The sequence below is a fragment of the Chelonoidis abingdonii genome, chromosome 8 (genome assembly GCF_003597395.2).
Source record: "Chelonoidis abingdonii isolate Lonesome George chromosome 8, CheloAbing_2.0, whole genome shotgun sequence".
NCBI classification, from domain to species: domain Eukaryota; kingdom Metazoa; phylum Chordata; order Testudines; family Testudinidae; genus Chelonoidis; species Chelonoidis abingdonii.
In genome coordinates, this window is record NC_133776.1 from 56,140,072 (window position 1) to 56,166,028 (window position 25,957).

At 42.7% G+C, this 25,957-nt stretch overlaps 2 protein-coding genes and 1 long non-coding RNA gene across 12 annotated transcripts in view; 2 read left to right on the top strand and 1 right to left on the bottom strand.

Annotated features, from left to right (window-relative positions):
• LOC142047199 (uncharacterized) overlaps positions 1–548 on the top strand; it is a 17,762-nt gene extending 17,214 nt beyond the window's left edge. For all 3 annotated transcript variants that reach the window (XR_012656397.1, XR_012656398.1, XR_012656396.1), the window contains exon 3: positions 258–548. This is a non-coding gene — a long non-coding RNA (uncharacterized LOC142047199). The remainder of the gene's footprint in view (positions 1–257) is intronic.
• On the bottom strand, positions 372–13,208 carry PIGX (phosphatidylinositol glycan anchor biosynthesis class X). 4 transcript variants are annotated; one of them, XM_032805930.2, is made up of 7 exons: positions 13,094–13,208; positions 11,613–11,715; positions 10,825–10,888; positions 10,137–10,278; positions 8,620–8,833; positions 7,141–7,241; positions 372–1,834 (listed from the first exon to the last, which is right to left on the bottom strand). In XM_032805930.2, the coding sequence occupies exons 2-7, from the start codon at positions 11,701–11,703 to the stop codon at positions 1,676–1,678; spliced, it is 771 nt and encodes a 256-aa protein (XP_032661821.1). In that variant the 5' UTR covers positions 11,704–11,715; positions 13,094–13,208; the 3' UTR covers positions 372–1,675. The 4 variants fall into 4 exon arrangements, with proteins under 4 accessions (XP_032661821.1, XP_074924742.1, XP_032661823.1 ...); XM_075068641.1 differs by having other exon boundaries at positions 13,083–13,137; XM_032805932.2 differs by lacking the exon at positions 13,094–13,208 and adding an exon at positions 12,942–13,037.
• A 58-nt stretch (positions 13,209–13,266) lies between these two features.
• CEP19 (centrosomal protein 19) overlaps positions 13,267–25,957 on the top strand; it is a 17,523-nt gene continuing 4,832 nt past the window's right edge. The window contains exons 1-3 of one of the 5 annotated variants that reach the window (XM_075068643.1): positions 13,267–13,367; positions 14,287–14,423; positions 22,677–22,776. The gene's annotated coding sequence lies outside the window, so the exon portion shown is untranslated. Of the gene's footprint in view, positions 13,368–13,849; positions 14,424–22,676; positions 22,777–24,867; positions 25,027–25,957 lie in introns of those variants that run through there. The other 4 variants (XM_075068642.1, XM_032805956.2, XM_032805966.2 and 1 more) reach the window with 4 other exon arrangements.

Genomic DNA, 25,957 nt, shown 5'->3' on the forward strand with positions numbered 1-25,957 from the left:
GACACTTGTGATAGCACAGTACCAAGGGTCAGCCTGCAGTATAAAGCACGTGTTTGGACATAAGACAACAACAACAACAAAAAAACACACACACACAAGTTTGGAAATTAAAACAAACAAAAAACCCCATCCAGGGACAAGTTAAACAACAGATGTTCACAGCTGATCTCATCATGGCACAGCTGCTCAGACATGTTAAATAAGTAACGAATAAAGTCTATCAGCAATTTTTTTAACCTCTCCCTTCCCCCAAACAGATGCAGAGGAGTCAGAAACTGAAGCAGTGGATGAAGTACTGGTGCAGCCATCATCATTCAGCACTTATCAACAGAAAACAAGAGACCAGGATCAAATCACTTTCTAACCTGTAGTAGAAGTCACAAGACAAGCTCTTTATTGAGTTTCAGAAGGAGATGAACAATGCCCAGGAATTCCAGAAGCTACAGCTGTGGACGAAGAGGAAAGGCCAATTCTGCTAACAGAGGAAGGACTAGGCTGCGCAACTACAGGCCACACAAGAAGGGTATAGGAATAGAATTTGAAAGACAGGACTTTTGCTTTTTATTGCATCTGTAATTTCATAAACAAGAATCACCTATATTTAATATCCTCTAGGTATATGGGAAATAAAACAGTCTTCTGCACAAATCTGCCTTATGAGTTATGTTAAACTCCTAATGCCCCCTACTGACAAACAACAGAAACACAAGATACATTTGGATCAGCTCAGTTTTTCCATTAATGAAGCAATTTCCTCTCTGTTTCCTTGTGTTTCTTAATAGCTCTGATTATCTCCAGTCTTCCAAGTATTCAATTCCAGCTTAGCATCATTTCATAGATTCCAAGGCCAGAAGGGACCACTGTGGTCATCTGGTCCGTCGTCCTGCATAACACATACTATAGAGCTTCCTCAAAATAATTCCTGTTTGGATGAGGCTCTCCTATTTCATAGGCTCTATTATTTTCTGAAAAATCAGAGTTATTAGTCCAGCTTCTGATTTACTCAGTAAACACCTGAAAGTTTCTTCCAAATTCTTAAGGCCTTTTTAAAGTCATATAAATCTGTCTGCGTCCTGCAGGTCAATGTTAATAAAACTGGGATCATTGTGTCTTTCTAATGCTTGGAAATACTTTCCAGATAAATATACAAAACAAAACAAATTAAAATACAACAAAGCTGAATTATGTAACAGTTTAAAATTCAAACATTTAATGACCAGGGAACTTGTTTCTCTGATAATAATCAAGCTACCAAATCAGTTTGTTTAAAATCTTGGAAGATAAATATGTAACAAGGCATTGTGGTCCAGCACATAGGGCACACTAGATCAGGAGACTCAGCTCTGCCACAGAATTGGTGCATGACCTTGGGGAAGTCATCTCATCTCTCTGTCTCTTTGTTCTCCCTCCCATCTTTTGTCTGCTTTGTCTATTTAGAATGCACATTCTTCAGTGCAGGGATGGTCTCTTACTAGGTGTTTGTACAGTGCCTGGCACAAGAGAGTCATGATCTCAGATGGGTCCTCTAGACATTATCATAATACAGGCGATAGATAATAAACTGCATTCCATTTATGGAACTCTAAATGGAACAGACTAAGTTTGCATTCAGTTAAATTTAATGCATGGTACTCATTTTTTCATACTGACGCCAGCTATAAAGTCTTGCTCAGTTTCATTCTGAGCAGTGCACCAAGGAGAAGTGTCCATATTTACATACAGCTGCAAGAACCAAACTGGAGCACATGACTGTGGTAAGAAGAGTCACTGCACATACCAAGGTACCATGTTGTTTGAACCCCACTGGAACCTTCACTATCACTTCCTTATTTACCTATGAAGAGAGAGTTGGATGTTAAACCCGAGTAAAAACATACTCTTGAGCTATTATTCCATATTCAATAGCTTTTGTTTCTCCTTTAGATACGGTAATTAAGCAAGATTCACACCACAATCTATTTAATGTTAGTGAACAGCCCTCCACATCATTTAACCACTCTAGTTGTTCAGGCGCTCGCTATTCATTTACAAGATTTATCCTTTCATACAGTATTGGAATTCAAAAGTCAAAGCTGGGGGAGAGACACTTCCGTTTAGTCTGTCTGCCCATCTTGAGAGCTGGCTTCTTCTTGAACTTCTGGGGCATTTATCTGGTACACAGCACCTGAGGCACTGTACTGTGCATTTATTTTCTCTACAGCTTTGCTCTTATATTAGCCTTGACATTAGGAACATTATGCAACTCCTGCATACTGTAGCACTGGAGGAATAAGCTTATGGAATGAATGCTTGGATAAATAACTCTCACATAACAGTGACCTGCAAAGACAAAAAAAAGAGCTTGCGTCCTTTTGTACTCCTTATCGTTCCTGAAGTCCTGAAAGATTTTTGTCAAGAACAATAAACAAGAAGTCCTCCAGCAAAAGCAGGTGACCAGACATAATATTCTGGATATTTCCTGGGGGGGGGGAGAAGAAGCAAAAAGACCCACACACATATATATTTTTTTAAAACTGACCAAAAGCTTCCATGCCTTCTTTATATATAAACAAAAAAGGACACAAAAACCACCTTCTTTAAATACTTTGTAGGTCACCGTTAATGTTCTGTAGCCTCCAAAGATTTCCTAGAGGCAGAGTTGCTCAAATTACAGTGCCAGATCACTCTTATTTCAGAATCTCTGCACTACTGCAGCACTGTTGAGTTTCAAAGCCAAGTGCTGACTGCATCAAGGACTTGCATCAAGAACCAGTGTAAATGAAATAAAAAAACTTCATCAGAGACATAAGCCATAGGTTAAGCATTCAGAATGGCATGAAAGACCTTTCCCCATATCATTCTTTACACTTTTCTCTGAAAATCATCCAACACAAAATGCATAAACCCAAGAAAATTCACCTTCCTCTTTTTGTTCTTCAAACCAGAAGTAACATCTTTATGCATAGGCTTGGAAGGATTAGATTTTTATTGTTAAATGTCAGTAAGCGGCTATTTCACTGTACCCACACCAGATGAAAAAATATTTCCATCAATGATAATAAAAATTTACAGACAAGCAAAGTAAGAAAAATGCTGCTTGAGAACTTATTAGAATAAGAATATTTATTTTGTATATTCTGACGTGATGTTGGCAATTTATATTTCAGTGGTTATAATTATTTAACCTTTTGAATCTCAAAATCTACTATAATTAAATAATTATTGTCTGACCCTCAATTTCCCACAGCTGTGAAAATTTAAATGGGTAAAAACTGAAAAAATGCCAAGCCTAGTTATGAAGACCAATGCATAACATCAGTTATACCTCAGGGCTCCAGGTAAACCACTACAGGATGGGGAAAGGTCCAGAGACAGCACCAGTCATCAAGGAAAGGGACAACACAGAATGAGCCATCAGCATAAGGGTACAGAAGGAGCAAAAGTGGAAACTAGGTCAAATTATGAAGGATGAATATTAAAAAACAACACAGGTAGGAACAAAATTAGAAAGGCCAAAATGAGATTCAACTAGCTATGGACATAAAGGGTAACAAGATAACATTTTACAAATGCTTTAGAAGCAAGAGAAAGACCAAGGACAAGGTAAGCCCATTACTCAATGAAGAGGGAAAGACAATAACAGAAAACGCAGCAATGGCAGAAGTGTCAAATAACGCTTTTGTTTCAGTTTTCATCAAAAAAAGTTAGCAGTTATTAGACAATGAACATAATGACATCAGTGCAAATGGGGTAAGATATGAGGCTCATATAGGAAAACAACAAGTTAAGAATAGACAAGTTAGATGTCTGGAAGTTGGCAGGGCCTGATAAAATACATTCTAGAATACTCAGGGAACTGGCTGAAGACATCTCTGAGCCATTAGCGATTATCTTTGAGAACTCATGGAACACAGGAGAGATCCCAGAGGACTGGAAAAGGGCAAATATAGTACCTGTGTATGAAAAGGGCAATAAGGACAACCCAGGGAATTATAGACCAGTCAGTTCTCGTAAGGGGGTATGCAAGAAAAATCCTTTAATGGAAGTAGAGCATGAGTTGCGTTTCACCATTTTTCCCACTCCCCAGTGACCCCAGAACCAAATATGCTAGACATTGTTAGGAGTAGTTATGGGCAGTTAAAATTAAAGAATAATCAAGTAACTATGTCTCATTTAAGCTGGGGGCTCATCAGTTGAAAACACAGAGGAGGAGGAAGACCTAGGTGCATTAGCTGACCAAAGGGTGACTTAGTCACCTACGTGACGTGGCCATAAAAAAAGGCAAATGCAATCCTAGGATGTATCAGGCAAGATATTTCAAGTAGACACTGGGAAGCATTAATGCCATTGTACAAGGTACTGGTCAGACCTCACTGGGAATATGTACTGTTCTGGTCACCCACGTTCAAGAAACATGGATTCAAACTCAAACAGGAGCAGAAATGAGAGAGGAATGTACAGCCTATCTTACAAGAGGAGACTAAAAAAGCTTGGCTTATACAGCTCCGCAAAACAAAGGCTGACAGGGAATATGACTGCTCTCTATGAATAAAACATGTGGGTAAACACCAGGGAGGGAGAAGAGCTATTTAAAGAAAAGGATAACATTGGCAAAAGAACAAATGGGGACAAACTGGTCAGGAACAAGTTTAGGCTGGAAATTAGAAGGTTTCTAACTATCAGAGGCATGAGGTTCTGGAACAGCCTCCCAAGGGGGGTGGGGGGGCAACCTAACTAGTTTTTAAATGGAGCTTGACACAATAGAGACTAAATTTAAATGCCAAAATTGCCACTATGGCTAAACCACAAGGTAAAAGCAGCAGTGAGAGGCAAAGAGGCATCCTTTAAAAAGTGGAAGTTAAATTCTAGTGAGGAAAACAGAAAGAAGCATAAATTCTGGCAAGTAAAGTGTAAAAATATAATTAGGAAGGCCAAAAAAGAATTTGAAGAACAGCTAGCCAAAGACTCAAAAAGTAATAGCAAAAAAATTTTGCCAAAAAGTTCATCAGAAGCAGGAAGCCTGCTAAATAACCCGTGGGGCTAATGGACGATCAAGATGCTAAAGGAGCGCTCAAGGACGATAAGGCTGTTGTGGAGAAACTAAATGAATTCTTTGCATTGGTCTTCACAGGTGAGGAAGTGAGGGAGATTCCCAAACTTGAGCCATTCTTTTTAGGTGACAAATTTGAGGAACTGTCCCAGATTGAGGAGACATTAAAGGTGGTTTTGGAACAAACTGATAAATTAAACAATAAGTAGTCCCCAGGACCAGATGGTATTCACCCAAGAGTTCTGAAGGAACTCAAATGTGAAATTGCAGAACTATTAACTGTGGTTTCAAGTATCAGAGGGGTAGCCGTGTTAGTCTGGATCTGTAAAAGCAGCAAAGAGTCCTGTGGCACCTTAATGACTAACAGATGTATTGGAGCATGAGCTTTCATGGGTGAATACCCACTTCATCGGATGCATGACGGAAGATGCATGATGAAGGATGCAAACTATGGTTTGTAACCTATCCTTTAAAGCAGCTTCTGTACCAAATGACTGGAGGATAGCTAATGTGACGCCAACTTTTAAAAAGGGCTCCAGAGGTGATCTCGGCAATTACAGACCAGTAAGCCTGACTTCAATACCAGGCAAACTGGTTGAAACTATAGTAAAGAACATAATTGTCAGACACACAGATGAACATAATTTGTTGGGAAAGAGTCAACATGTTTTTCATAAAGGGAAATCATGCCTCACCGATCTACTAGAATTCTTTGAGAGGGTTGGCAAGCATGTAGACAAGTGGGATCCAGTGTATTTAGATTTTCAGAAAGCAAGATCCCTCACCAAAGGCTCTTGGGCAAAGTGGGCTGTCATGGGATGAGAGGGAAGGTCCTCTCATGGATTGGTAACTGGTTAAAAGATCGGAAACAAAGGGTAGGACTAATAGTCAGTTTTCAGAACGGAGGGAGGTAAACAGTGGTGTCCCCCAGGGGTCTTATACTGGGACCAGTTCTCTTCAACATTTTCATAAATGATCTCGAAAAAGGGGTAAAAAGTGCAGTGGCAAAATTTGCAGATGATGCAAAACTACTCAAGATAGTTGGATCCAGGGCAGACTGTGATGAGCTGCAGAGGGATCTCACGGAACTGGGTGACTGGGCGGCAAGGTGGCAGATGAAATTCAATGTTGATAAATGCAGAGTACTAGACATTGGAAAGCATGATCCAAACTATACATATAAAATGATGGGGTCTAAATTAGCTGTTAACACTCAAGAAAGAGATCTTGGAGTCCTTGTGGTTAGTTCTCTGAAAACATCCACTCAATGTGCAAGGGCAGTCAAGGAAGCTAGCAGAATGTTGGGAATCATTGGGAGGGGGACAGACAGTAGGACAGAAAGTGTCATATTGCCTCTATATAGATTCATGGTATGCCCACATCTTGAATACTGCATGCAAATGTGGTCGCCCCATCTCAAAAACGATATATTGGAAAAGGTTCAGAAAAGGGCAACAAATATGATTAGGGGAATGGAACAGCTTCCGTATGAGGAGAGATTAATGAGACTGGGACTTTTAAGCTTGGAAAAGAGATGACTAAGGAGGGATATGATAGGGTCTATAAAATCATAACTGGTGTGGAGAAAGTAAATAAGGAAGTGTTATTTACTCCTTCTCATAATACATGAACTAGGATTCACCCAATGAAATTAATAGGCAACAAGTTTAAAACAAAGAAAAAGAAGTATTTCCTCACACAATGCAGTCAACCTGTGGAAATCCTTGCCACAGGATGTTGTGAAGGCCAAGACTATAACAGGATTCAAAAAAGAACCAGATAAATTCATGGAAAATAGGTCCATCAATAGCTATTTGCCAGGACGGACAGGGATGCTGTCTCTAGCCACTGTGTGCCAGAAGCTGGACATCGGAGACGGGATGGATCACTCGATGATTACCTGTTCTGTTCATTCCCTCTGGGGCATCTGGCATTGGCCACTGTCGGAAGACAGGATATTTGGCTAGTTGGACCTTTTGTCTAACCCAATATGGCTGTTCTTATGTTCTTACAAGTTTATGAATGGGATTAAATGACACGGCTGTCTGTGATAGCAAGGGACTAGATTAAATGGTCTAGGAGGCCCCTTCCAGTCTGAAATAGGAACTTACATGTTTGTACTTCACATTGTTCCAATGACAGGTATGCCTGTTTCTCACTGAACATGGAGCTTCCACTTCAGAATACTTCCAACATTCAACTGATGGAAAACCTAGGAAAAGCAGAAATATGTTACATCAAGAATCAGACCAGGATGAGGCAATATATGGAATTCAAAATCCTTTCAAAAGGGATATCTGTTTATCATGCAGCTTAGCAGTCTCTACTCACTAAAAGCTAAGGGGTGAAATAACATCAACACTGGCAGAACTTCGCTGGGAAACCTGCACATGCAAACTAGTGCCACCAGTCCCTTTCATTAATCCTTAAACTCAACAAATTTTTGGATATATAAGGAAGTCTACACCAATGGTGAAATCCTAGCCCCACTGAATAGCAAATGAGGGTGAAATACCATTCAAATGGCACCAGGATTTCACCATTGGTCTTTGGGCTGTCTCCAATTTCCAACCTTGCTGCTATGGCTCCTGCCTCCACCATACCCCATAATAAACTATTTTAACATTTCTCCTTATGGACTCCTGTTGTATCTCTGCAATGCTATTTTTAAAATTTAGTCTATTACTAAGAAATGTGGATCCCTACCATTAAAGTTTACTATAGGTGGCAGGGAGACAAGGGAAGGCAAAAATCCCATTATTAAAGTATACAGAACCCCCTATAGTCCCAAAGATGTAAGAGTGAAAATAATCCATCAAATAATGCCTGAGTAAAAAGACAGAAAGGTGAGAAATGTATTCACATATCTGGTTTGGTGGTGAGCTAGGGAGAGTCTGTCTCTTGAAAAGAAACACATTTGTAGTAGGAGTGGGGACTCGATTGTTTATAAGATTTTGAATTATTCATTATTAGAGATACGGGATATATATATATTTTTTTAATAAAGAGTCTCAAACTCCTACTATTCCGTCACTCAGCAAGTCAAGAGTCCCTACAAAGATTTTCCTACTTAAACGTTGTGAGGGCTAGAAAGCACCAGAATACTTTTGATTGATACAATTCAACTTTCCTTTGTATAGACTAAGCGACGAACTGCATCAATTGCAAGTTAGAATGCTGTGGAAACAAGTGGGCCATGCAAACCTTCATCAGTCCAGATTCTAAAGGAGCAGGCCAACTGTCAACACCCCCATCTTAAATACTCATATTAGGGGATACAATCCCCCTTCCCCGGGGTGGGGCGGGGGTTACCTAGAGGATAAAATGAGTATAACTGGGATTTCCAAGAAGTTTATAACAATTAAACCTAAATTAGCCCTTTGTCAGGATAAAGTAGCATTGATCCAAATAGAATTATTTGCCCTTCTTTTGCCGTCATTATTTTCCCCATTTTTAAATAACTATCCACATATCTCTCTCCACCAACGATTTTCCCCAAAGTCTGGATTTCATACTCTGTATGGTAATAGTTATTTCTCTAATGCCTCCCTCTTTCATAAAACAAAGTAGGAGTTATGCTTATTTCTCACTTTTATGGCAATGAATCAATATTTCTGGACTCTTCAGAACAATAGGTGCTTCCCCATCATCTTCTGTTGGCCGGTGATACCGGAAGTGCACAGGCAACATGGCTTTAAAACAGCTAGCACACTGAGGGTCAGGTTTCATGTAAACAACAATGGCAAGGTCTGTGGCTAAGTATTCAGGAGATTCCACATCAACAGTATCTGGAAACATCAGAGCCTGTGGAAAACAAAAGACACAGTCAATACAGATGACTGAATGTCATGAAAAACACACTGATAAATGTCATGAAAAACACACTGATATTGTTATACTGGCAATACAGGATTAAAAAGACTAAAACAGTCAACCTGTCAAGGTAACCTACTACAATGTCATGAGGGAGACAACAGTTTAATTCCTAGACTAGAGATCTTTTTCCTCAGAATGATTAAAATAAATAAGCCGTGTTCATTCTGTGTCTGTTCTAATCATATAGTGTCCATCACTGTTATGCTACTGACTTCAGTGGCGTTACAGTAGTTACATGAGGACTACATTTGGGCCAATATTTTACATTTGTATTACAGTACTGCCTAAAGGATTCAGCAGAGTTTGGAGTCCCATTGTGTTCAGCACCATATCTACACATAGTAAGAGACAGGTCTTACAACCTAAATAGACAAGATAGACAAAGGATGGGATAAAGAGATCATCATCTCCACTTTACAGAGGAAGAACTGAGGCATATAGATTAAGGGACTTGTCTGAGGTCACACAGATTGCTTGTGGCAGAGTCAGGAACCCGAAACAAGTCTCAGTATAGCACCTTAAACACAACACCTCCTTCCTCACAAAATGACTTTCATTCCCAAGGATCCCAAAGTGCTCTAGCAACTACTTCTCATGCATTTGCTGAAATTTCTTGTTTCCCAGCAGGTCTTGCATGAAGAACCTGGAGTATTTTGAAGAAATGCTTTAGTAGAGCCCCATAAACTTTTTCTAAACTAAATGGATAAATTTAGCTTCCAGGTCTCTTTTCTACAGTTCCCCAGGTCACTGGTGTCAGCATAAACCATAATACCACCATCCTCCCCTGCACTCTGTACAAGTCTATATTGCTCATGAGAGCCAATATATTCATACCCAATATTCTGAAAAACACACTACCTGTATAACTAGTAAGAGAATCCTATAGAAGTATCCTACATGTCTTCCAACTGTACTATAACCACATCTCCTGGGGGAGTTCCTCAGAGTCTCAGGATTATCTTCCCTAACAACTCCTGGACAGTTACTTCAATCTAATGCAAGTTGTTTTCCCTTCATTCTAGTTGCCATCCATGACTGTGCCCCTACATAGTAGAAAGCTCTGTCATGAGAGGGAAGGGTCACATCATAATGGCAGGTGAAAGTTCATCTTCACGCTAATGTTTCATATTATAGACACTGGATATTTACTCACAAATATTCAAATCATTATATGTTTTTTCTTGTTTGAACCACTTTCAAACAAATCAACATGACCACTTGGACATCATACCTCAGTTAGGTTGTGCTGTTGCAATGATGCCAACTCATAGGGATCCACATATAGTCCTGTTGGTAGGTGTTCTTTAATTGCCACAGTACAGCTTCCTATGGCTTCATCCCCTGCACCAAGTTCTACCTTTGTTAGCAAGTCTCTTAAAAATAAAAGAAAATGTTAGCACAAATTTCAAATAACTGCACAAAAATTTAAACAGTTCATCTCAAATATTAGGTGTGGCTCTCTAATATTTGTAGTATGTTCGTTCTGAGAATATAGACAACAACATTTTCTATCTAGAATCGGACCTTTTCCTTTTAGGAAACACAATATTTTATTGTATTTCCATATCCATGATAACCAACATGTCTCTTTTTTGTTAATTTCCCACTTATGCATCAGTATTACTGAAAGTACTCAGAAATACATTTTCGTGTTGGCTTCATGTTCTTGCCGTGATATAACTGATTGGTGGCCACTAAATATTTAAGCACTCATCCTGCCAATACCAACATATATGCTTACCTTTACTCATGAGTAATCCCACTAAATACAGTGCAGTGCATTTGTTCAATTATGCATGAGTTCAAAGGAGCTACTCACGTGTATACAGTTAAGTACATGCATGTTTGCAGAACAGGGGCCCTGAGTGGCATACTAGTAACTGATGCATTCCTCAAGTACATGGCGGTCATCAACTAACCTGTGAAATCCATCTTTCAGAAGCTGTTGAGTCACAATGATATCAGGACAAGTGGCCTGTGCAGCTGAAAACACCACAAAATAAACTTATAATAAATAAAATAAACTTAATAAATTTATCATGACTGATGCTGTTTCATAAAACCCTCAAAACTTTTCAGTGAGAAGGGTGGGAAATGTTCAGAACACCAGAAAAAAATGAATATTTACAAACAGAAAATTATTGCTTCTTTTTCAGATGATTTAGCATTTTGGAGGCTTTATTCCAATGTAAAACTAAAAAACTTCAAATACACAGTAGGTTTGTTTTGTGATACCTTCAAATGCTATAATCTTAGAAATTTTATCTTTTCTTTCAATACTGCACAATACATAAACAGCATTCTATGATTAGGTAGTAAAACCACAAGCACCTATGTATTTCCACATTGTTTATCAAACTACAGATCAAATTCACTGCTAATACAAGCAGGAGTAACTCCAACAACTGTAATGAAGTTGCACCTGTTTACACCAACAATTATTTTGGTCCTATGTGTGTTCATTCGTCACTGAAATAAAATGTTTGATTATCACAGTGTTACTTGAAACTAACCTCAGCAATTTATGGATATTCTGCAATGAAAAGTTTAATAACCGCTCCCACACTTATTTCAAATCCCATCTCGTTTCATAGTATGTGAGGAACTCACACATTATCTCTTAGCAATTTCAATTATCAGTTGCTTAGAAAGTTTATTTGGCAGCTTTCTAAGTGAAAGCTTAAATATTTTAATTTGTTTAACTTACACAAATTTCCTGCTGTGCAGACGAGCAAGGATACTCTAAAGATGAGAATACTTCTCCAATGAAACACTCTCTCCATCCACTGCCACTGCATTTCCAAATCCAACTGCAAAATATCACAGCTTCTATGAATATGGGATATTTCATCAACAGATTTTCAATTCAAATCAGATCTTCAAAAACCCTGTGTCTGTATCATAATAATTATGCACACCACGTGTGACACTTCCCATGTCACAAAGCCTGTCAGTGTCCTTGTCTTTATCTGTCCATGTGGGCTGGAATCAATGTTTGTGTTGGTATCTGTGTTAGCATCAAGACCTGTGTGTGGGCACATCTACACTGCAGCTGGGAGGCATTTGGGGCTCAGGTAGATGTATGCATGCTAGCTCTGAATGCTATTCTAAAAATAGCAATGTGGTCATGGTGGTGGCTCGGGCTACCCACCTAAGTATGTATTTAGTATTTCAGAACGTACTCGTGTGGCTAGCCAGCACCATCACGTTACACCATGCACACTAGTATTTCTAGTGTACTAGCTCTATCTGAAGTAGCACACCCTTCCAGCTGCAGTGTAGATGTGTTTCTGTCAAGTTCACTGATACACAGGCTACGATATGGGGATAATAGTAGAGACAGAAAACGTGTACACCACAAACACAAAAAATGGTGTGCTCTTAACACGGTTAATTAACCTGGATTAGTTGATTTGATTAAAATTGCAGCAAAGACATGTCAACTCAGCTTCTAACATGGGTTAATAGCTTGAGTTCAGCCCTGACCTCTGCTACAGGCTCTGATCTGTAGGATCAGAGATAAAACACCAAGGCCCAGTGTCTTCAGCGGTACTTTCACCAGAGCTACCTAGAACCTACCTATTTTTGCAGCCTACACATACTTGGGAGGGGGGGGGTGCACGCATGCCTCAAGATCACTGTCGGGATCACATACACATAAGTACTGGTAGGGGCCCCGTATGTGTCTCAGGGTCCCCATCTTTCCCAGGCATGGGTGCCAGGAGGACTGCCCATGTGTGGGGACCAAGTAACCTTAAAGACTCCGGAAACACCCTATTTGGCCCAGCCACCAGGTCTGTGGAGATAAGTTTGGGGACCTGGTACCTCATGTTGGCTGAGGCCCCACTCCCTCCCAACTCACTTTATGTACACAGACATCACAGACACCTTGGGGGGGTTCTGAGTTTGTCCCTCCACCCTTGTCAGCGCTGCGGCCGCCCCTCCGCCCTGCCAACCCGGGACAGGGGACGGGGACTGGGCCCCACTCTGAGCTCAGGCTCTGAGAAGTGAGGGGGAGCAGGGCCCGCACACACACAGGCAAGGCGCCGCCTCTCTCCGCACGAGTCAGCGCTCCGCTCCCGCACGCAGCCGGACCGCCACACTGCTGCAGGTGCCGGGTCCGATCCCCGCCCGGGCCATAGTGCAGGGCTCAGGGGGAGGAGGGAGCAGCTCCCACACCACGCTCACCGCCGCGCCCGCCTCCGCCTCGCACTGTCCCCTCACAGCGCCAGGCCCCTACTGAAGCGACCGCCGCGCCTGCCTGATTTCGAAGGAACAGGCTCTGAGCCCCGCCGCCAACAACCGAGCGCGAGCCGCGGTTTCATTTTCTATGGTTCAGGCAACCTGTTGGGCAGCCCCACTAGGGCCCTACGGCCGGTCCTGTTGCGGGATGGGCGCGGGGGGGTTGTGATGGTGCCCAAGAGGCCAGGGATGCTTATTGGCCGCCGACATCACCGCCGAGGTTAGAGTATGCGGGGGGGGCGGGGAGTCGCGGTTCTGCGTCCCCCGGGCCCGCCTGTAGCCAGGCCGCTGTCCCAGTCTGTCTGGAGGGAGCGGTAGTGGGGGCAGTGCCGGGGACTGCCCAGGCGCTGGCTATTCCCCCTCCCGCCCTGGGGTTATGGCTACCTCCCCTCCCCCTGCCCGACCGACCCCCTGCCCTGGGGCTCTAGCTACTTCCTCTCCCCCTGCCTGACCGACCCCCTGCCCTGGGGCTCTAGCTACTTCCTCTCCCCCTGCCTGACCGACCCCCTGCCCTGGGGGCTCTAGCTACCTCCCCCCACATCCCCCTTGGGCTCTAGCTACCTCCCCTCCCCTCCCCCTGCCCGACCGACCCCCTGCCCTGGGGCTCTAGCTACTTCCTCTCCCCCTGCCCGACCGACCCCCTGCCCTGGGGCTCTAGCTACTTCCTCTCCCCCTGCCTGACCGACCCCCTGCCCTGGGGGCTCTAGCTACCTCCCCCCACATCCCCCTTGGGCTCTAGCTACCTCCCCTCCCCCTGCCTGACCGACCCCCTGCCCTGGGGGCTCTAGCTACCTCCCCCCACATCCCCCTTGGGCTCTAGCTACCTCCCCTCCCCCTGCCTTACCGACCCCCTGCCCTGGGGCTCTAGCTACCTCCCCCCCACATCCCCCTTGGGCTCTAGCTACCTCCCCTCCCCCTGCCTGACCGGCCCCCTGCCCTGGGGCTCTAGCTACCTCCCCTCCCCACTCCCCCTGGGGCTCTAGCTATCTCTTCTCCCTCGCCTGCCTGTCCCCGGTGCCCCTGGGGCTATAACTGTCCCCCCACACACACCCTGCCTACCTCTTAGGTGTTGGGACTAAGGGTGCTGGGGAGGGGTATGGCAGTGCCAGCTGGTTTAAAGTGGTTTCCTTCATTTACAGCAGTGGTTCTGAAACTCTGGTCTGTGGATAGTTCCCTCTAAGAGGCGTGCCTGGGTGGCCACACACCTAATTAGTGGAGCCCAGCAAGCTTGACTATACTAAATAGGTGCCTGTACCCTGGAGAAGACCCATGTAAGGTGAGGTGGTGGCTTTGGTGGAGGAGGGGGGAGAAATAGGGTGTAGGTGGGAGGAGGCAGTGGAGTGAAAAGAGGGGTGGGGGGAATTTGGGACGTGCAGGGCTGTGTTGGCCAAAGAAAGAGGTGATTTTCCCCAGCTCCAGGGCTGCAGCTGCCTGGGAGAGACAGCCCTCCTTTCCAGCCTCAGCTCTGTGGTAAGGGAGAGACCCCCTCTTTCCCAGCCCCAACTTGGGGGCTGCCACGGCAGGGGAGAGAGAGCCCGTCCATTGCATTAGAAAGGTAAGACTACTGATATTAAAATAAGTTGTGTGCTTTTATTTGTAGAACAAAAAAAGTTAATTAAGTCTTTTTTAATATAGCACTTTTATCCAAAGTGCTTTACAATAGTTAGCTAACAGTACAAACAACATTTGGAAATATCATTAAGTGGTCCGCTGAGACCCTCAGCAATTTAAGTGGTCTGAAAAAAAAGGTTTGAGAACTACTGATTTAGAGGGATTGCAGTTTTGCTTAATGGCTTTCAGCACCCTCACTATAAAAAAAATTGTTCCAGCGCCTATGGTCTGCCCTCCATCTCACTGGGGTTATAGTTACCCCCACTCCCTGCTTTCCCCCTGCAACTCTACCTGCCCCAGCGTGTCCCCATCTCACTGGGGTCCATTGTTACCCACATACGCACTGGCTGCACCCTAGGGTTGCCAACCCTAACTGAAGCTATTCCAGGAGATTCTCCTCCTCCCTCAACATGACATAGTGTCATTTTCTTAAAATATCCTATTAAAATCTCCCAGATTGCTTTCAGTAATCACCAGGAGTTCAATGCCAATTCTGGGAGACTCCAGGCCAATCCTGGAGGGTTGGCATCCCTACCGCACCCCCACACAAGCACTTGCTGCACACAGGTTCCCCTAAGGAGGATCCAGTCCTGAAAACAACTAAAGATCTCCAATTTTTAACAATGATCCTGAGGACAGCAACTCCAATCCTCTGGGTGGGCGGTGCTGTCCAACTCCACAGGGACACTCTAAGCTGGGCAATGCCCTGCAGCTCTTATTCAGAGGTTAAAGTAAGAGGGGCTGAAGGAGCAGACCCCTCTCCTGTTCCTGGCTCCCATACAGCTCTTCTTCCTCAGCTTTTGCAGAGAGTTCCTCTCCTATTTCAGGTTACTCTAACTGCCAAACCAGGAGCTGGCAATGGGGTACTAATGCCGCTTCCCACACTTGGCTACTGCTCTAGAGCAGAGGTGGGCAAACTACTGCCTGTGGCCAGCCTGGCCCTGCAAGCTAGCCCCCAGCCCCTCCCCCGCTGTTTCCCCTCCCCCGCAACCTCAGCTCACTGCAATGCTCTGGGCTGTGGAGCTGCAAGCTCCTGGGGCAGCGTAGCTGCAGAGCCCAGCCTGACCCAGGTTTCTGTGCTGCGCGTGGCTGGCTCCTGCTGGGTGATGTGGCTGCCTGTCCTGCTGCTCTGGGCAGCACAGCTGTAGGGCTGCCAGCCACTGGTGCTCCAGGGAGCTGGGGGATGGTGGTGTATGGATAGAGGGCAGGGGAGTTTGTGGTGGTGGGCAGGGAACAGGGGGTTGAATGGGGGTAGTCAGGAAGGAGGGATCACTCTGTATACCTGCACCACCACCCTCTTATCTGGCCACTTACACTGGGTGCATACCACTATGGTGCTCTTAAAGGCATAGTGCATTACAGGAGCACTTGATTGCCTATTCACATCTCTCAGGCTTTTTATTTGCTTATGAAAAACTAGTTAAAAAAGGTAGAATTTCACATTTTTTATTTATTCTGTGTAATTCAGCTAACTTCACATTTCATGTAATAACTATGAAAATAATGCAAGGTTTAGCTATAGTTTTATATTGATGCGATCAACTTATCAATATTTACATCTTGAAATCTTTACCTATTTTATAGTTACAATTACAAGAAAACCTAAAATGATTATAACAAAGAAAACAGAGAAAAAAGATTTGTCTATTTTTCAGCTTGTTTCTTTTTTAGAATCCAGTTGAGTGATCAGTTTCATTGTCTTTCTATTTAGGCCCTGACTCTGCAGAAGAATGCTCATGGGCATATCTGATTGTAGGATTAGGACTATAAATAGGGAGCAATCTTGCAAACATTTATATGTGCTTAACCGTAAGCATGTGATTAGTCCCATTTATTCAGTTGGAACTACTCAATGGTTAAAATTAAGCACATGCCTAAGTGTTTGCAGGATTATATCCTTAGTCAGTGTCCCCCACTGCTGTTGTAGGTCGTTCATAAAGCAACAAGTTAGAAAAAAATTTAAATTGGAAAGTGTTTGTAAAACCACAAAATGGCAGGAGGACTTAGAGACAGGTAGTAACTGAGACTACATTTGTTAAATTAAACTTGATTTCAGGTTTACAATTCCCCTTTGAAGAATGGACAGAGCTTCTCTTTTAGCTCCAGTGGCAGAGGACTTTTTTAAATGGTAGGATCTGAGGGTATGGCTACACTGGAGAGTTGCAGCGCTGGTGATGTGGTTACAGCGCTGCAACTTACTGTGTCCACACTTGCAAGGCACAGCCAGCCCTGCAACTCCCGGCTGCAGCACTGGCTGTACACCTGGTCTGCTTGGGGTGTAACGACTGCAGTGCTGCTGATGCAGCACTGCTCATTAAGTGTGGCCACCAAAAGCACTTTTATTGGTTTCCAGGGTATTAAGAGGTATCCCAGAATTCCTGTCCACAACAAACCGGAAGAATGGCTGAACTATGAGCTCCCCAGACCTACTTATCTAAAAAACAAACACAGCTGCTGTTGCTCCAGCCAGCGAGGCGAGCGGAGGCAGGGGAATTGCTTTGGAATGTTCACAGCTGTTTGCTTCAGAAGAGAGGGGAGGAGGGAGTCCATGTTGAGCAGCTGCTTATGTGGTCTGAAGGCTATTTAGGAGTGCACAATTTGCATTTAGTGAATAAGAGAGGGGTGGGGGAAGGGTCAGAACTTTTAAAATGATTGAAGGTAGATGTTGTGTATCTTCCAGTCCTTAGAACTTGCAAGGTAGGGAGCTGAGAACAGTGTCAGCTCCAAAAATCCACTCTGTCTTCCCAACACTCCCTGTCACACTCCACCCCACGCCCCTGTTTTGAAAAGCACGTTGCAGCCACTTGAACGCTGGGATAGCTGTCCACAATGCACCACTCCCAACAGCTTTGCAAATGCTGCAAATGTGGCCACACTGCAGCGCAGTCCCTACACAGCTGTACGAAGACAGCTGTAACTCCCAGCCCTGCACATCTCCAAGTGTAGCCATACCCTGAGTCTTATCTCTGCTCTTGCGTTGAAGATCTGAATGGCCATGGATTTGTTAAAATGTATTTCTCTGCCCTCTTAAAGACAGCCATACGTTCTGTTGGTGATTTCAGGTCTCCAAAAGCTTGTAATAGTCATTTATACTTTGAAAAAGAATTTCAGTTCACTTATAAGCAACAGACTGTGAAATAATGAAAGAAGTTTGTTCAAAGAAATGTGCTGACTAACTTTTCTGTCCAGCACAAAATAATTATTAAAAAATATGGCAGGTAATTCCTGTGGCAAATTTTGAAAATATTGCAGTAAGTTGGAAATCTTCCCATATGGTTTTTGTTAGATGGCTTATTCCTTCAACCTCTCACTTCCCTGGTCCTTCTCGCATGAACAGAGAGCAGCAATACCCAAAGTCTGAAGGTGCAAACAATTAAATGTTTATCGGGATGAACTTTCAGCCATAGGTGACAACTTTCCCCGGTGCTGGTGGGTGCTCGCCCCGCCTCTGCCCTGCTGTTTTGTGGCGCAAGTGCTGGGAGCTAGCAGTAAAAGCGGGCATGCGGCACACTTAGGGGAGGAGGTGGAGGTGAGCTGGGGTGGAGTGGGGAGCTGCCCCCACCAATTTTTCCCAGCTCCGGAGCACCCATGGAGTTGGTACCTATGCTTTCAGCAAGCAATGGTTTCAGTTTCCTTCCTCAGTGCTTACCTTCCCAGCTCTGATGCCACAGAACCTTGTCTGTGCCCATTCCCTGTTCCCATTACCCCCCTTAGCAAAACGATTCCAATCCTCCCTTCCCCCCACTTCGTGATTGACTGCAGACTATATAGTAAAACTTGAGTTGTGCTTAGCTATACCTTAACCAATCATTTCGTAACCTATTGTAACATGATTATCTAACCAATTATATCTCACCACCTTAATTGGTTTACACTCAACAAAATTAATTATAGAGCAGACAGAAACAACCACAGAACCAGAGACTATACAGATAAACAATAGGAAAGGGGGGACTACAGTAATGGAACAAAAATGAGGATTTCACACCCCAGCTATTGAAAAGTGAGTTCTTGCCAGACAGGATGCTATCAAACTAAGATTTCTTTAAATCTTCTAGGCTTTTCCCTTTCTCTGGAGGTGATAGATTGGATCACCTGTTTAACAACCCAAAATTGCCTTATTTCAATGTAACTGGTGAGGACGTGACCATAGGCTTCTCAGTTTATGGCTGTCCCTGCTGTATAGCCATTGGCCTTAGCCTAAGAAGAAGGCCTTAGACTATCATACTCTATTGGTATTTTTGAATCCCTCTTGATTTTATTACATTTCTTGTGTTGACTTTCTGTAATCTATAGAGATGGCTAGGGAAGGAGGTAGGCTAGGGGACTGGCATCTTGTCACATTTTTAAAACTAAGGGCTGGCCTACACTACCGTGGTAAATCGATCTAATTCAGTGGTTCTTAAACTGGTCCACAAGCTCCATTCAGGTGGTCCGCGGATAGTTCCCTCTAAGGCGCGTGCCTGGGCGGCCGTATACAAAAGAGTGAAGGGCCACCCATCAAATTAGTGGAGCTGCATAGGTGTGGCTCCACTAATTAGGTGCCTGGACCCTCGAGAAGATGCACATGTAAGGTGAGGTGGTGGCCTTGGAGGTAGGGATGAGGAGGCAGTGGGGTGAAAAGAGGGGATGGAGGGAATTTGGGATGTGGGGTTGTATCGGCCAAAGAGGTGACTTTCCCTAGCTCCAGGGGTGCGGCTGCCAGGGAGAGATGGCCCCCCTTCCCTGCCCCAGATCGGCGGCTGCCACAGCGGGGGAGAGAGGGCACATCCATCACATTAGAAAGGCAAGACTAGTGATATTAAAATGAGTTGTGTGTTTATTTATAGAACAAAAAACGTTTAATTATTATTACAGTATATATTCTTTCATAAGCTGAATATTTTGGGTAAAAAAGTGACGCATCAAGGAGCGGGGGTCGGCTTAAACTGGTCTACACCAAAATTTGATGATTTTAAACCCTATGGAATCATTGAATTGAATATCCAATACATTGTCGTTTTGTTTACCTGGAGCTTCAGCAGGCCTAGAGCCCCTCAGCTCCCTGTAGCTGCGGTTCGCTGTTCCCAGCCAATGGGAGCTGTGGGAAGTGGCGCCACTTCCCGCAGCTCCCATTGGTTGGGAACAGCAAACCACAGACGCTGGGAGCTGAGGGCTCTGTGCCTGCAGACGTTCCAAGTAAACAAAACATCCTGACCTGTCAGCGGCTTACTCTGGCGGGCTGGGAGCCAAAGTTTTCCACACCCTGAAATATAGGGTCGGCTTATGAAAAGGTCATACAGTTTTTTCTATTTATAGAGTATAGACAAATGGGCTAATGAACGAGTATATTCAGTAATTTTTTTTTAATGTAGTGCTTTTATCCAAAGTGCTTTACATTAAAAGAACAGGAGTACTTGTGGCACCTTAGAGACTAACAAGTTTATTTCAGCATAAGCTTTATGGGCTACAGCTCACTTTTTCGGATACATAGAATGGAACACACAGACAGGAGATATTTATACATACAGAGAACATGAAAAGGTGGAAGTATGCATACCAATAGGAAGAGTCTAATCAATTGAGATGAGCTATCATCAGCAGGAGGAAAAAAAAACAAACTTTTGAAGTGATAATTAAGATGACCCATAGAAGGTGTGAGGAGAACTTAACATGGGGAAATAGATTCCCTTAACACCCCTACTCTACTTGCGCTTCATTGATATCTTCATCTGGACCCATGGAAAAGAAGCCCTTGAGGAATTCCACTGATTTTTAACAATTTCCATCCCACCATCAACCTCAGCCTAGACCAATCCACACAAGCTGTCCATTTCCTAGACATTCTGTGCTAATAAGCGATGGTCACAAACACACCCTATACCGGAAACCCACTGACCGCTATACTTACCTACATGCCTCCAGTTTCCATCCAGCACACACCACATGATCCATGTCTACAGCCAAGCTCTAAGATACAACCGTATTTGCTCCAATCCCTCAGACAGAGATAAATACCTACAAGATCTCTATCAAGCATTCTTAAACTACAATACCCACCTGTGAAGTAAAAAACAGATTGACAGAGCCAGAAGAGTACTAGAAGCCACCTACTACAGGACAGGCCCAACAAAGAAAATAACAGAACACCACTAGCCATCACATACTGCCCCCAGCTAAAACCTCTCCAGCGCATCAAAGATCTACAACCTATCCTTAAAGATGATCCCTCGCTCTCACAGATCTTGGAGACAGGCCAGTCCTGCTTACAGACAGCCTCCCAACCTGAAGCAAAAACTCACCAGCATCGCCAACCATACAACATAAACACTAACCCAGGAACCTATCCTTGCAACAAAGCCCGATGCCAGCTCTGTCACAATATCTATTCAAGTGACAGCATCATAGGACCTAATCACATCAGCCACACCATCAGGGGCTTGTTCACTGCACATCTACCATGTGAGATTGCCATCATGTGCCAGCAATGCCCCTCTGCCATTTACATGGCCAAACCGGACAGATCTCTACGCAAAGAATAAATGGACATAAATCTGACATCAGGAATCGTAACATTCAAAAACCAGTGGGAGAGCACTTGAACCTCTCTTAACCACTCAGTGACAGACTTGAAGGTGGCAATTTTGCAACAAAAAAACTTCAAAAAAACAGACTCCGAAGAGAGACTGCTGAACTGAATTAATTGCAATATAGATACAATTAACTTAGTTTAAACAGACTGGATGTTGGGTCATTACACTAATTGAATCAAGTACTCTGTTCTTTTTGTGGATAAAGACTAACACGGCTGCTACTCTGAAACTGCCTTACGTTAGTTAGCTAATGTACAAACAACATTTGGAAAGATATTAAGTGGTCTGCCAAGACCCCTAGCATTCACTGGTCATGGGAAGAAAAAAAAAAAAAAAAAAAAAAGAGAACCACTGACCTAACTTATGCAACTTCAGTTACGTGAATAATGTAATTGAAGTAGATGTAGTTAGATCCACTTACCGTGGTGGCTATACTGCACTGTATCGAAGGGAACTTGACGGGAGACACTCTCCTCTACACTTCTCGGGGAAGTGGAGTACACAAATCAATGGAAAAGTGCTTTCCCATTGATTTAGCATGTCATCACCAGACCTGCAAAATTGACACTCGCTTCATTGATTGCAGCAGTGCTGATCTACCAGTAAGTGTAGACAAGCCCTCAAAGGGAAGTAGGATCTGTGTCCACTATGTTGTATTCTATAATGGGAGTGGTGATCTGCAGCAAAGGTGTTCTTGATCTTTGAGCCTCCATTGGTATTCTGGTCTACTCAATAAAAGTGGGAATTGTGAACACAGTTAGATACCCAGCCATGGGAAAACATTTGGAAGAGTATCATCAGCCTAGAAGGCAGTTAATTTAGGGACAGAGGAATTGCCATATCTGACTGACAAACCATCTAGTCTGATAATCTGCCTTTGAGAATAGCAAATGCTTCAGAGGAGAAACAAATGCTGTGTATTTCAGAGCACTTTACAAAGAAGGTCAGTTTCATTATTCCTATTTTACAGATGGGGAAAGTGAGGAAGAGAGAGGCAAAGTCACTTAAAAAGAAATGTTTCTTCCTAACCTCACTCAGTTAGTGACTGTTTTATGCCATGAAGCATGAGAGTATATATCCCTTCTGACTTGAAAAGAAAAATCCCATCCAATGTAAATGTGGATGTTCTTGTTTTGTCTACTAATTTTAAGACCTACTAAGATGTTGGCCTTGATGAATATCTTGTGGCAGTACGCTCCAAAGAAGCATTTCCATCTTCTACTTTTAAATTTCCTACTATTCAATTAAATTGAGTATCATTGTTCTTGTTTTATGAGAGAAGGTAAATAAGTGGGCCCAATTTATTTTCTGTATCTCCTATCTGTTATTTTTTATACTTCAATCAGTGTGCAGGAGGCGCTGGGAGGGAGAGAGAGAGAGGAGATGATCAGCGGGGGCCGCTGGCAGGCAGGAGGTGCTGAAGGGAGGAGAGCTTGGATGCCGGTGGTGAGTCGGCATCTATGCCAGTCTTTTCAGTCTCTTCTCATATGGAATCTTTTGGTGCCTCTGTTTAAATTTTTGTCCCTCATCTGACTCTTCCTCTCCCCTATGAGTTATTAACAATATATAGATATGAGTTATTAACATATATACATATGATTTGCAAAATGTTGGCAGGTTTCTTAAGGAGGAGGATCTAATCTATTCTGGAAATTAGGGCTGTTGATTAATCACGATTAATTTTAAATGGCGATTAATTTGAGTTAATCACGTGAGTCAACTGCAATTAAGCTCAGTTTTAATTGTACAGTTAAGGAATAAAATCAATTGAAATTTCTTAAATATTTTTGGATGTCTTTCTACATTTTCAAATAAATTGATTTCAATCACACCACAGAATACAAAGTGTACAGAGCTCACTTTATATTACAAATATTTGCACTCTAAAAATGATAAATGGTATTTTTCAGTTCACCTCATACAAGTACTGTAGTACAATCTCTATCGTGAAAGTGCAACTTACAAATGTAAATTTGTTATATAACTGCACTCAGAAACAAAACAGTGTAAAACGTTAGCACCTTCAAGTCCACTCAGTCCTACTTCTTGTTCAGCGAATTGTGAAGATAAACAAGTTTGTTTAAATTTACGGGACATAATGCTGCCGACTTCTTATTTACAGTGTCACCTGAAAGTGAGAACATGTTCATATGGCACTTTGTAGCCAGCATTGCAAGGTATTTGTGTCAAATACGCAAAACATTCGTATTCCCTTTTATGCTTTGGCCACCATTCCAGGGGACATGCTTCCATGCTGATGTCGCTCGTTTAAAAGAATAATGCATTAATTAAATGCTGATGTCGCTCGTTTAAAAGAATAATGCATTAATTAAATGCTGATGTCGCTCATTTAAAAGAATAATGCATTAATTAAATGTGTAACTGAACTCATTGGGGGAAAATTGTATGTCTCCTGCTCTGTTTTACCCACATGCTGCCATATATTTCATGTTATAGCAGTCTCTGATGATGACCCAGCACTTGTAGTTTGTTTTGAGGACACTTTCACTGCAGATTTCACAAAATGCAAAGAAGGTACCACTAAGATTTCTAAAGATAGCTGTGGCACTCGAACCAAGATTTAAAAATCTGAAGTGGCTTCCAAAATCTTAGAGGGACAAGATGTGGAGCATGCTTTCAGAAGTATTAAAAGAGCAACACTCCGGTGTAGAAACTACAGAACCTGAACCACCAAAAAAGAAAATCAACCTTTTGTTGGTGACATCTGACTCAGATAATGAAAATGAACATACATCAGTCCACTCTGCTTTGGATTGTTATCAAGCAGAATTTGTCATCAGGTGTTGGTCCTATTTTGAGCAGGGGATTTGACTAGATGACCTTCTGAGGTCTCTTCCAATCCTAATAGTCTGATTCTATGATCAGCATGGACACATGCCCTCTGGAATGGTGGTTTTAGCATGAAGGGACATATGAATCTTTAGGGCATTTGGCACGTAAATATCTTGTGATGCCAGCTACAACAGTACCATGCAAATGCCTGTTCTCACTTTCAAGTGACATTAAAAACAAGAAGCTGGCAGCATTATCTCCGGTAATGTAGACAAACGTGTTTGTCTGGGGGATTGGCTGAACAAGAAATAGGACTGAGTGGACTTGGAGTCTCTAAAGTTTTACATTGTTTTATTTTTGAATGCAGTTTTTCCACCCACGAAAGCTCATGCTCCAATACATCTGTTAGTCTATAAGGTGCCACAGGACTCTCTGCAGTTTTTTTTTTTTTTTTTACATAATTCTACATTTGTAAATTAAACTTCCATGATAATGTGATTGCACTACAGTACTTGTATTAGGATGAATTGAATAATCCTATTGGTTTTTTACAGTACAAATATTTGTAATAAAATATAAACTGAGCACTGTACACTTTGTTGTAATTGAAATCAATATTTGAAAATGTAGAAAACATCCAAAAATATTTAAATAATTGTGCAGTTAAACAATCGAATACCGCTTAATTGCACAATTATTTTTTTAATTGTGCGATTAATCACGATTTTTTTATTCACTTGACAGCCCTACTGGAAATTCAAAACAAAAAACCCCTGGGATCTCAATTTCATACATGTTGCAGTTTTATGTTCAAAACTCTCTCTAAATAGGTGAAATAGAGAATACTGGTGTCTGTGAGTTTGGGACAGAAAGGAGGACAAAAGAATTGATTAAACTACTAAGGTAGTCAGAGCTATGTTTATCAGTTTTAATTTTTTTTCCACAACAAAATATATACCTTTTTAAAATCCTCCTTTGGTTGGTTGATTTTACATATACATGTTCATGTTGCTTTAATGTTGCAGGAACTGTTTCATTGTAATTTTACAGTTTTCTGCATGGTAGTTCTACATTTTATTTTCCACAAATTTTCAAATCTGCACAAATAAACCTAGAGCAAAAATTATAATTTAGTCCCTGTGCAGATGTAACCCTTATGCCAGGTGGATCCAGCAGCAGCAGGGGCCGAGTTCAGTTCTAAGGGTTCCTTTTCAACAATACAACACAAAAATGGCTCGAGCCCCCACCCAGTGCCCTGTGATGATTACACGCCACCCCCTGGGTGCCTCTAAGAGGCAATATTTCCCCTATCCAAGCTCATTCTGAGTGTAGCAAAACTTTTAATAAAAGGAGGGAATTAACTCAGTATTAATTTGGGAAAACACTGCAACTAGGGTTCATAAGCACAAACCATGAGCAAAAGACTCACCCCTCCAAGTAAGCTGAGCAGTTTCCTTTTCCCCTCGGGTCTTAAGTCCAGCAACCCAAGAGTCTCCTTAACGTGCCTGTTCCTTCTCTGTGCCCCACTCACAGTTGCTGTCCTTGGTGGGTGCAGCCTTAGAGTTCAGAGGTTCATCCATAGAATTTACCTCTCATCCTGTGTGGAAGGTGGGCAGGGAGGGGAGAAAAGGAAGCAGCTTATTAGAAAATATTTAAATAAAGATGATACAAAGAGTTTGGTGTGTCAGTCATTAGTCATCAGGGGCAACATACAGAGTAGGGGGGGACGCTGGTATTTGGTTATGGGTTAGCATATAGTACATACAGTCTGTAATGTCCCCAATGCGGGGTGTATGGTGGGTGGGGTCAAAATATAGTAGGGGAGCAGTGAGGG

Bases quoted from the DNA above. Each gene is read 5' to 3' on its own strand.
- PIGX (XM_032805930.2), bottom strand. From the start codon at position 11,703: ATGCAGTGGCAGTGGATGGAGAGAGTGTTTCATTGGAGAAGTATTCTC. The intron at 8,834-10,136 runs GTATGATGTCCA...TGTTTTCCACAG, and splicing joins AACAGCACAACCTAACTGAG to GCTCTGATGTTTCCAGATAC. The intron at 1,835-7,140 runs GTAAGTTCCTAT...CTCTCTTCATAG, and splicing joins ACAATGTGAAGTACAAACAT to GTAAATAAGGAAGTGATAGT.